This window comes from Trematomus bernacchii, unplaced genomic scaffold, assembly GCF_902827165.1.
Source record: "Trematomus bernacchii unplaced genomic scaffold, fTreBer1.1, whole genome shotgun sequence".
Lineage (NCBI taxonomy): Eukaryota > Metazoa > Chordata > Actinopteri > Perciformes > Nototheniidae > Trematomus > Trematomus bernacchii.
Window position 1 is genome coordinate 5,540,332 of NW_022987828.1, and position 12,937 is coordinate 5,553,268.

General features: G+C 37.8%; 1 protein-coding gene across 11 annotated transcripts in view; it reads right to left on the bottom strand.

The window, feature by feature from the left end:
- Positions 1-12,937, bottom strand: part of adgrb3 (adhesion G protein-coupled receptor B3) — a 105,277-nt gene that overhangs the window by 59,515 nt on the left and 32,825 nt on the right. For all 11 annotated transcript variants that reach the window (XM_034152208.1, XM_034152216.1, XM_034152211.1 and 8 more), the window contains 2 exons: positions 3,522-3,632; positions 945-1,106 (listed from right to left, as the gene is read on the bottom strand). In XM_034152208.1, the coding sequence (XP_034008099.1) occupies positions 945-1,106; positions 3,522-3,632 (273 nt within the window). The remainder of the gene's footprint in view (positions 1-944; positions 1,107-3,521; positions 3,633-12,937) is intronic.

Consider the following 12,937-nt stretch of genomic DNA (forward strand, 5'->3'; position numbering starts at 1 on the left):
GGGATTGGGCTGTGTAGCTTTTGAGAAATTGGAACTTTAATGCTGTCCGGGCTAAAAATAATGGCAAAAGAGGAGACACACCAAGCCTGGTATTTAGGCAACTGCTCTTTGAAATGACTCATTTTCGTTCTAGCTCTTAATATCCACGCACAGTTAGAGAGTGACCCTTCTGAAAACTGCCAACTGCCAACTGCCAACTTCCCACTTCCACATGACACATCTAAAAATGAAGTACAGTACATCATAGATCAGTTTGTCCGAGGATGCAGCTTGCAGTAGTTATTTTTTTACCAGCCATAATCACCTAAGAGTGGTGCAGATTTAGAAGCACTACCTTAACCAGTGCCATCAAATACCTTAACAAAACATGAGTACAGAGTCTCATCCCTTCTATTTGTCTTTGTTAACAAAACTGGATAAGGTAGACTTGTTTAGGACGACACTCTGTCCGCATACAGACAAACATTAGCGCTGCAACCACCAGTCAGAGAAGCATCTGATTCGGATACCTGCCTGCCAGTGACTCATCTGCCCTGCCGTCATGGATTGAGGAAGAAATGCCTTCCAGCGCGTTTGCAGAAATACTGCCAAGCTATTTTAAAAATGTACGGCTGACCTTCAAGGAAATGAAGCTGACAACATATCAGAATCTACTGCTCCCCAAGCGCGATGCAGAACCAAATGTCATTAAACCATTTCAATGCTGATGAATCGCTTCACAGTTAAATGAAATGAAAAACACAAACGTGATAATAAAAACACATTCACAAAATAACATCAAAGAAAATAAAGCATTAGATTCATTATAGTAATAATAACTGCAGTAATCATACATTCTTAAATAAGAGACATTGAAAAGTTTGTTAAAACACAGCAACACATTTCTTCCTACACACAACAAATGAGCAAAACATTAATATTCAAGAATCTGCGGCTAACACTACCTGGACAAGGGGCAGTGTTATTGCAAACCCTTGATTCTCTTAAAGGGCCGATGCAGTGTGTTCCGTATGGTGTGACACATGTTCTTGTTCGCACCTGCGACCCTTGACCGCATGTTACAGAGCATGAGCTCCACTTGGACCACTCCTCTGCACCTGATTCACCTGTGTGGGAGAAGGGTGACACTAGTTAAATGCAGCAATATGGTCCTTGTGCAGGGCTTACAGTACGGGGCAAGGTTGGCAGGGTTGAGTCAAATGGGGAGCGGCCAACATGAGGCACGTTGGGGTGAAGTGGGGGCTTTACGATTTACATAACTATCGTACATGTATACTACCTCTATGTGATCTTTGATAAATACTGGCTTAGTTCTTCAGTTGATTTCATTTGTATGTAGCATAATAAAGTGTTTTACAATCATAGAGAAAGCATTTGCATTGACAATAATCTTTTTAGTTCAGGAGAGATTTTCTTTTTACATCAAAATAAGCATTTATGCAAAGATCACAGTGAAGGCATAGCTATGATTATATAGAAATAACAGTAGCTATTAGGGTAACATCTAACTGTTTCACTTCATCCTTAAGAAAATACAGCATGCATTTCTATAAAACCCAATAATATGTTTAAACAAAGCAGACAACAAACAAAGGAAAAAGTCATAAAAACATGGGTACATGCAAGGACAACGTCGGAGAAAAATAAAATGGAATTGGATGGGTGTTAGTTCGGAAGGTTGAGATATGGATTCCCTTGCACTGCAGCAAACTTTCTAGTTACCTTGACAACAGTGGAGAAAATTATGTGTTTAAGGAGACTGTTTAAAAAAATGATCAATCTTAAGTTGTTAACTCCTAAGGGTGGAGGAAAATGAAAAAAGTTAGCTGATTTTATTCAGCAGGTCACAGCCATTTACACTTGTGTGAATGTGGCTCAAAGCTCAATCACTGCGAGTACCCAGAAGAAATATAAATTTTTTAGCCACAGATTGAGAGTGGACTTTCTATTGTCCAGGCCTTTGTGCACATGCAAGGTTTTGGCAAGTAGACTTTAAATCTGCATGTGTTCACATTATAATTAAATAATCACATTTTGCATTTGGTTCCAGATAAGTAAATATATGAATCATAGTTGTTAAATTGATCTCAAGATATCTTTAGAGTTAAATCAAAAAAGATTAGAGAAGATAAGAAGAAACAGCATTGAGCCTTTCAATCTTCATTGTCTAAAAGGGTCAGATGTCAAAAACCCATGAAATGCTAAATAAAGTGGATTATCATGATGAGGCAGTGGGATGATTTCCAAAGCCATGGTAGCCTAAATGAAAAAAGGAATAAATTATTTGGTGACAAGTGAATGGACAATCAAATTCCTGCATCAGAGTAGTCACCGAATAATTGGTGTTTGATTATGTTGAACCCTCAGGTGAAGTATTCATTTCCTTTTGAGGCTTTATGCATTAGAGATGTCATTTAATGTGAGGAATAGTTTCAATTGCAGCTCTGAATACATTTATGTCATTGGAAGTCATCAAATCAATCGTAAAATAATTTTAAGCACAATATGCTTTAAAGTAGTTTCTCAGCATGTACTATCGAGGACATGTAGATTCAGCCAAATAGGGATCTAAACCCTGCCCTTAATTTTGCAGATCATAAAATAGACTGAAAGGTGGATCAATTTGTTAAATGAGGCAGTACAGGGAGAGTCAATTGTGTGAGAATGAGAAACAGAAAAGCACAGCGATGCGACTCGACAGGGAAACAACATACCTAGGGCGTGTGTAAAATGGAGAGGTGTTAATGAGTATATGTTAGTATAGGTATGTATGGTGTGTAGCAAATTAAGATGGTAATGAAAGGAGTTTTCGAATGATGACAGCAATTTAAATGGAACAACACATGAAAAAAAGAAAACATTTCCCAAAAATCAACAAAAGAATATATAAAAAAGTCTCAGCTAGATCTAAACCCACCCACTGGGATTCAATGTTTCTTGTGGAAAAAAGGCAAAAACAACTAAATAATAAAAAAGCAAAATGAAGGTTTGCTTTAATAGTTCTGTCACTTATTGAAATACTCTCTGATTTATAAAAACAAATGCTAAGGTCGTAAAACTCATTATGAATTTAGATAAATTCTGTTTTTAATTTATTGGATGCCACACTTGATTAAGCAACAAAGCCTCATTTTATCTCTGAGGGCAGCATCTATCAGTTCATCGAATGACATTTAATTTATCATGCCTTGGAGGAAATAATTAGCTACATCAGGGTCTTAGTTTTAAACTGCTGTTTAATTAATGTTCTCTGAATATACTGTACGAGTAACCCACTTGCCAACTCACTGTGTGACATTAAAACAAACAGACCCACAAAACCCAATTATGTTCAATATTCAAAGTAAATACTCTAAGAGAAATGGGAAATGTATCTTCCTACTTCATATGTAGCAATAGAGAATGAAAAAATAATAATGCAAAACATTTCCACTTAAAAGGTGCAGTACAATAGAGAGCATGCATGATGAAATTAAGTTTAGTTAACAAAATAAAGTAAAGAAACATAACTACGGTATTACCAGTTTGTGCCATAAATTTAGCAGATTCAGCTTGCTCCTGCAGGGCCTTTGTGTCATGAACTGATCTTGGCCGCTGACTTTTTACTGTATGCTCTCCGATCATTCCATATTCTATGGGACAAAGTAGAGGTTCATATAAAAATCTAGGCTTAAACATGATTTTCTGAGAACAAAAGCTTATTACATACTCTTTTCAATATGTTCGAAGCAACTGCAGTACATGGCTAGAAACAAAGACCACACAAGTTTGTATTTAATTTGTCCTTGACTCTAGGGCATAGAACAATGCAACGGATTTATAAGGGTGAGTTGGAAGTATTAATTGAGCTTGTAAGCACAGCGTAGACACATACAAACATGCAGATAAACTCACATTGTTTTTAAAAAACTCTTACACTTCATCAGACCCGCTCCCTCCCCACCCTCCCTCCCTCCCTCCCCACCCTCCTGCACACCCAGAAAACAAAAGAAAAACAGAATGAAAGTAAAAATGTGTAAGCCATCAGGAAGCCACAGAGGAGGGGGTCATGGACATAACATGCTATTGATCCACAGTTTCCTCAACAGTTTGTCATCTTTGCAGGATTTCTTTTTTGTCTACCCAGTCGTAAATATTGTGAGCGTTTTTTTTTAAATTCGACAAATGTATTCTGAGCTGTATTCATTACAATGCATGCCCTCTTTGTTTCCCGTAAAGGGACAATGAGTACAATGTTCCGACGCCACACTGAGAAAAGTGACGCTTGCAGTATTGCATCTAATTAAGACTTTGCAGCAGCTGTTTTAAGTAAATCGACACTCTTTGTTATATGTATCTTACTTACTGAGAAAGCTGATGCGTACTGTTTTTGAATTTCAATTGAACAAAAGCATTACTTTCAACAGTGTGGTCCTTATGAGGTGATTTTATAATTTGCAATGCAGGTGATGCATCAACAACAAATTCACACATAGCTTATGTTAGTACATTAGACAATACAATGCATCAGCCATTGATGGTGGGGATGTTTGAATCATCTCTTCTAATGTAGTTTGTAGCCTCAGTTTCCTTTATTCCCTACAGCAGACTGTAAGCCTAGAGAGACTGACCTCCCTCACAGTGAGGCTTAGAGGGAGAAATCTGTCATCTCATCTGATCATGTTCCACTGAAAGCTGAAATTTTAGGACTAATTATACGGTAAATCACTCTAGTACATGAAAAGACAGTTGTCTGATCCACGCATCAGACTGTTGGCATTAGCCAAATGATATCAACAAACATGTTCCATGATTGGATTAAGGAAAATTAATAAATAAATCAAGACCAAAAGACTTGGTTGTGTTCAAACAACATCCCTTCCCACTATAGCATCAGGAAAGCTGTGTTTGTGTTTGCATACAAAATTTGAATATTTCGAGGGTTTAATGAAAGGAGAGGAAGCCGCCAGGTAGAAACAAACATCGGAGCCTTTTGAAGCTGATTGGATCTTCAGGAACCATGACTGCACAAAGTAACGAGCCTCATAAGCGCGTTCAAAGGTCCTTCAGTCTGTTTTGATCGTGTCCACATCTGTTTTGCTCAATTTAAGCAGAAAACACTGTTTGGAGTCTGTGCCGGACCAAAAAGTGTGCAGGTACCCTGATGGTTGGACAAACAGCGGGCAGTTAATCTAGCGTTCAGTCGTGCGATGCTAACTACTTATACTTTGACATGTTACCTCTTTACTGTGTTCTGCTCTACCCTGCGGTGTCTTGGATCATAAACCAATTCCCCATTTAGCAGAATAAAAGGGTTGTCTGATTTAGTCGGCCTGCATGTCTGCTTCGTTGCAGGAAATCATACAAAAAGCAGGGCTCACTGGTTTTTGATGAATTGATGAAAGTGAAACTAAACACTGAGAGCTATAAGCATATGGAGGCACTTTCATGCCACTTGGCTCAGTGGGGCTAGACAATACATACAAAATGGCTTTGCATTTTCTTTATTGTTTTTACTTTTAAGATACATTATAAAATGCAAAAAACAATTAATGAAATTGTATTATCATTCCTACTGTTCTGTAACCCCTAACATAGCAACAGTTGTAGCCCAAACGTAGACAAGGCCACAGGGCTTAAAGTAAATGAATTTCACTTTATTACATACTACTAGGGCTGCTCAATTAATCGTATTTTAATCGCAATTACGATTATGGCTTGCAACGATTACGAAAACAACGTAATCGAAATAAAACGATTATTTTGTTATTATTACTTTTATTTTATTTTTTCAAATTACATTTTTTTTAATTGGTTTTTCAGTTGAATTATACTTAAAGTTCAGGGTAATCAACTGTTAAAAACATACTGTTCACATTTTTTTTCTCCAATAAATTGATGTTTTCAAAGTAAATGGATAATCGTTTTTAATAATCGTGATATCAATTATTGACCCAAATAATCGAGATTATGGTTTTTGCCATAATCGAGCAGCCCTACATACTACCCAGTTCTCTGTTTTTAGAAGCATCTTTAATATAAGTAGATTGTTCCATGTCTGTATGAAGGAGGACCTACAGTATATAATGCTGCAGGCTATTATATTCTACATTGTCCTTTTTAAACACTAATCAACACGACCGTCCTCGCCTATCATTGATCGTAACTCCATCATACCTTTGGAAATGATTTGCCTCGGCAAAACATTGATCAACTCAGCCTATTATACATTTATATTGGCCCTGCAGTCAGTCACACCTAATCTCATCTAGCTCTATGCGGCTTGTGATGAACAATACAACACAAGCATTGAAACATGAAAAGGATTATAAAAATGTCATTAAGCGTGATGTCAGTAACTTACTGTGTACTCATTACAGAGCACACATTGTATAAATCAAACTTCACACATTTTTAAATAGAGTTTTTTCATCCTCACAGATTCATCTCTCCATCACTGATGCTTGAGTAATTATATCTTCATCAATCTGGACAGGAAGCTATTAAAAAAAAAAAAGCTAAATCTCTTAGTACACAAATAAAAAATGGGTAATTTTGTGCATAATAAGTCTCAGTTTTAATTGTACAAGACTGGAATCACTTTTGATGCCACAAAGCCAAGATGTTAATCCTAACATTGCGTTTCGTAGAGCCTGAAGGTAGAATGGAAAATAGAAGAATCTCGAAACACGACATCAGAAAACGTAGGAGAAATAAGCACAACGGTATAATTGAACTACTTTGATTTAATTCAATTCCGTAGCTATATACTGTAAACGTGAACATCAGAGACAAACCTGCATTTTAATACCTGATGGTGGCCGACTGTTTGCCATTATTCAAAGCAGCCCAAAACAATGTGTCTCCCACTGTATTACAAGGCAGAAAGCGCAGATGATGCATTTAGCCTGTCATTTCATTTCCTCAGTTTGAGACGGTATCATTTTCATGTTCTGGCCAGTATTCAGAACAGTGTGTTTTTAAGAAAATTAAGTTTAAGATGAATGAGGTGTCTGCCCTTCAGACAAGACTGAAGTGAACACTTATTATTGATATCCATCAAGCTCAAACAGCACGGGGCAATGCCTTTCAGAGAAATCCGTCATTGTTAGCGTTCTTTCCTTTTGTGCAATGACAGATTCATTCACTTTGTTCTGCATGCAGATACCCTTGTTGGAATTAAACGATGACTATGCATGCATTTTGAGCCTGAGAATTAAGGAATGACATTTATAGAGTTCTAATTGTGACCAATAAATGGAGCAGGATTGACACAGCTGAGTAACAGTGACATTGCTCTTTAGAAATACTTATGAAAGGTTAAATAGATTTGCCTTAAATATGGAGCAGAATGACTCCAATGACCTTGGCAGACAGATCAGCAATGGCCACTTTTACTTTCCCAGCAGGCAACACATTTTAACACAAGGTCAAATCCACGCAGCGTGTTCCAGCAAGCATTTAAAAAAGTAAATAATCTACAACAGTCTGGATCCAATGGGGGGAACAAGTTGCTGCTGAATTGCTTAGAAGCAGACCTAATTTAGTTTATATTCAGTATATAGTGATAGTAAATGCATGAAATTAGTTAGAACTGATGGAACAATTGGCATATAAAGAAAGCATTCATAAGCTAGTCTATATATCGGATACTGTAATGGAAATGATGTAAATGAACAGTGTGCTGTATTTACTGAACAAAGTGAGGCTAAAGGCCATAATTAATATCATAGCAACTTGCATCATACTGGAATAAATAAGTTGTTTAAAGATACAGTGTACATTGTAAACAGGGACCCCTGGTCAAATATATACTCGTATATGCTGTTTATTTTCTTAACTTTCCTTTTCATACTGATATACAAACAGCATCATATGTTACCATCTACATGATTTCCTCTCACTAAAATTGCCAGTATTCTGTATCTGAGATATAAGTAACTACAATCAAACTTTGATATTTGTCTACTTTGAAGAAATACAGACACCTGAAAATACACACACACACACACACACACACACACACACACACACACACACACACACACACACACACACACACACACACACACACACACACCCCTTCCTGTAGCTCAGTTTTTACAATTTTAAAAAGTCCTAGTATGCTGAAGTAAGAAGCAGAATTAGCACTCTATTCAGTAACACTGTGCTACATCAAACCTGCAATTACTTAAAGTGGAGGCAGTAGAGATTTTTAAAGGAGTAAGCCAGAACCGTGCTGTGCCATCAATTTATAACAGCAGCCATTTCTTCCTTTTTGTCAGGGATTATTAACAAATCAGGAGAATAATAAAGAGGTGAGGGATAAGATTAGACATTTAAGGTCTAACATATTATATAACTTATAAGAAACTGAAGTAATTTGGCAGCTGGTGTTTTGAGTCACACTGCTTTGCAAGTTGATCTTATCGTGTCTGGGCGCAGTGGAAAGGATTATAACTCTTTGGTTTGAATGAGCTTTAGTAGCTGATCTCAAAGGGTGCATCTGTTAGCATAGCCAGCACTGCATGATGAAGCCGAAAGCAGCCAAAACAATGGAAACCTTTGGCCAAAATGTCCGGTCAAATTACTGGCTGTGCAATCTAGCAACCACTGTGCTGTGACCTCAGCAGGTGACAATACATGAAGGTTATAACAGGGGGGTACCAGGGCTCCATTTTAAGGCAACAGTGTTACTGAGTGTGCTGTGGCCTGCACAGGCCTTCATCACAGTGTCAAAGATGTGCAAACATGGATAGTTCTGGACAGTGTTCTCCTGCCCAAGCCCAACTATTCATGTGAGCCTGATCTGGTGGGCTCAAAGCCTTTTTTGACCAGCACAGCTCACTGATGCTTTCAAGCTTAATTAGTGGCCAAACGTACGCTTGATTTAATGAATGTCCCACAAGTACTCGCAGCGCACATTACAAACAAATAAAGACTCGACGACACACAATCAAAGAGGATGAAAGGGTCCATGACCTTTATCACCACTGAGGCTTTGAATAGTGCATGCAGAGAATTTTAGGCTTCCACACCCGCAGTGATAACGCCAGCAGCAGACACCCTAATGGAAGATATTCGATTTCCAGGTTCATCTTCACTGTGTGGACGCGTTCCATGTGTAATTTTATTGAAAGGCAGTAAAAGCCAGCCCCATGTCCAATGACTGACGTGTCTACCCTTGCATGAAATGAGCCTTTACTCAAAGGCCCCTACGAGGAGCTTCTATCAGGGGCGCTACGCTTCCTGCCCTCCATGCATTCCTGCCTGACTGACTGACTGACTGTCACAAATGTAGCTCTTAATGAGAGCCACTTCATTACCACTACACTTTAAAGTGTGTGAGTTCCCAAAGTAGAGACAGGCGGACAGTCCATGCAGACCAGGATGAATAATACCTTACTTCCCTTTGACTTTCTGTAAACCATGTCTCAAGTGAGCTACAGTCAAATGTTGGTCAAATTTAAGATATACATTTGGGTTGTAACATGCTTAAAGTTATAGATACAGTATATTGGGCTTGTGTTCAGTCGGTCAGGAATTACAATGGAAATATGCCAAACGCTAAAAGCAGACATTGACTTTTAGTCAAGAGTGACCACATGCTAAAACAGTTGCAATATAATTTATGGTCCTTCAAAATCTTGTTTGTTCCGACAGCGCCTTTTTATTTGCTTGTTTCCTGAAAGTAATAAAACCTAGACATCGAAGCAGAACATTTTTCAAAATCTGTTATGGTTAATTATGTGCTTTTCGCTACAAAATAAACAATTAACAATCAACACAAGTTTATTACAATAGAGAGAGGAATAAACATTATAATAGAAAAACAATAGAAAATCAGTCATGATGACAGTAAAATACATAAAAGAGACAAAGATAAAAACAGTGAAAATACATTTATTTATATGTAAAGCAAAGTTCCAACTATTCGGAGAGAGGGTAATACATTTTATTTTGTCACAGTAAGTATATTCTTTAAATAAAAAATAAATAATCATAAATATGATGATGATTATGACGTAATGGAGATGCATCATACTTTAGCTCATTAAAACACTTCCAAATCTAAACTGGCACTTAAGTGTTTCTTAAACCTTGAAAATCGGTCTACCATTCATAAACTTACTTATGAGTGTTCTCAAATGTCCTCAATGTCTCTCCTTACAGCCATTAAACAAACCCTTCACCATCGATGCGACCATATGCTTGAGCCAATCTAAAAAACTCAATTAGTCCTTCATTAAGAAAATGAGGGGGTTGCACAGAATCAGATACAAATTACGAACTGTCCTCTGAGACGTACAATTATCCATCATATTCCTTCTGCCATCTGTTTGCTTCCTGTTGACTCTCCTAATGACTTAGCTTGAAGCCAAATTAGAATGCTATGCAACTGCCACTGCACCTCATTGAGACATCGTGTGAACTCGCCTAAAAATGGAGAGTGTGGTGATACAAGCACTCAGAAACTAGTCTGCTGTTAGTAGAGAAGATGTATTTTGTATTACTGATGTGTACACAAATGAGTGGCTGCTGCAGATTGCATTGATAATTTACAACACAATGCTAAATCACAAGGTTATTGAGCAGTACCTCACAAAGCAACCTAGATGGAGCTCTGACGTTATCAAAGCACTGCATCAAGTAGCCCTGTTGCTGGGTGCCTTGAGCAGATCATTCCCCCTCTTTTCCGCTCACTTCAGGGAACGGGCCTCAGCATTCTCTCTTCATATCATTTAAACTCATCCAAACATGTATTAATTGAATCTTTTTCTAGAGCCACACTGTTTAGATATATATATTCCACAGTCTAAGCTATACTATAATAATCTGTCATCACAAGAATCAAAAGCAACATCCACATTTCTGGGCTCGCAAACAATTGCTTATCAATGTCCCAAAAGACTTCATTTTGATTTTTAAAAAAAGAAAGAAATTGGAAAAGACAACAATTGAAGATATTCATTTCTTTGTCATCTATTCCGGGTTTTCACAAAGATGTACCCACCGCATGATAATGTGAGCAATGTGTCGTGTTTTCAGTTCAGCTGCATGATGCTATCAGAAAATGGATCCGCCTATAGAGCATTTTTAAGTGAAAGCAATGCCAAGATTGCAGCTTATAACTTGCAAAATCACCAGCCTTTTCAAAAAGCGACTCTGCTGAACCACCCATGACTAAAAGTGGGGCTGCTGCAGGGACACAAACTGAAAGGACTACTGTGCGCCGACAGAAACAAGGATGGAAGCGGATTACTAATGAAACCATTTCAGAGAGAGAGAAGTCAGGTTACATGAATAGTATAGAAACTACACAATTCATCCTGCATGAAAAGCTGAGGCCTTCTCAAATCTGGGACACTCGTCAGTTGCTTAAAGCATTTCATGAAATATTCTCTTGTAAGTTTTGGCCTCAAAAAAAAAAAATTGATATTTGTTCTCCCTTTTTGACCAGCAGGATATGATTTTAATATACTGTAGTAAATTATTCATGATTATCTTTCGGGGTATGCTGCACTACAATGCTCTTGCTAAGGGACTATGGAGGCAGCTCTTGGCATCACTATAGAAGCACACAACCCTGGTGGATGACCTGGCAGTCAAACACACTGCCAAGCTCAATGCCACCAAGCCAAGCAATGCATCTGTCAAGTGAGAAACATGACACATTTTTTAGCACCTTTGCGGCTGCAGCCAATTTTCAAAGAGCATACCTTGTCCTTTTCTAAGCCATTTTGCTTGGCATACCGACTAATGACCTTCCATTTAATAGAGTCATGGGTTTGCCGTCCATGGAAACTACTCGCTAATAAACGGAAAATGGTATAGCTAAGAAATTAAAGGAGCCAAACACAATATGGACTCTGTAACAATGGAGGCTAATGTGGTTGGATGGCCATATTTTGTGGCAAGATAAATCATTTCCAACAGCCCCTAATGAGACTTACATAATTCATACTGTCAGCTTTTCCACAGCACCAATCATGTCTGATCCTTTTGCGGGGGTAAAACCCAGCGCTACAGACTGCCACCCTGCATCTATCAGTACAGGGAACATTGTGTCATATGCAAGTTAGTCATGAGGAAGATGCCTGCAACATGCCCTGTCTTCGCTCATTGGCTAAGCTCATGTTAAAGCAAATGCACTCTCCAAAATAATTACAAGGACACATTGGCGATGCTGAAATGTCCTCAGACAAGAGCACGACAGTGGCGCAGTAGGGATTTTGTTTAATGGATTCTAATGCCATGTCTGGGAACATGAGAACCATCCCAGTTATTGCCAATTGCAATGCATGGCTGCACTGGATTGTAATTTGGTTGTGTAAGTACATCATGTATTTATGCTGCAATATATTATTCTTCCTTATTCCCATTTCAAAACAACTATGTTTTTTATTTGATATATGTGTTCAGTTGTAAAACAAAGTTCTCTACTCAAAAAGTTATGTGTTTGTTTTTGGTTTAACATTGTATTATCGTTTCTATTAATGGTCATGCTTTAATCATAAAAATCAGTGAACATGGGGCATTTAGTTCAAGAGGCAGGGGATTTAGCCACTTGATGATCTCTGGAATCACGGAGCAATTCAGAGAAAAACTTGCAACACAATGTTATGAACAGAGAAAAAAAACTCCCAGTAAAATGTCACTTTCTCAAAATGATCATTTGCCCTTTTTTCCCTCAAACTGCCAACCACATACAGTAGGAAAGGTTCTGCAAGGATATTGCATCTAAAATAAACTGCTGGGTACACATTTGAAGTTGAATCCATGAATTCACTGTCTTCTTTTTCAAACTTTTGCAACCCTGTATCAAAGATATGCTAAGTACTGGTAAATTAGTAGAAAAAAGCATTATCGTAATTTTAAATAATGCTGAATAGCGCTGTTGAAATGATGCTGAGTCTATGTGGAGGATAATTGTCATTTCAGCAGGGCATTTCATTGT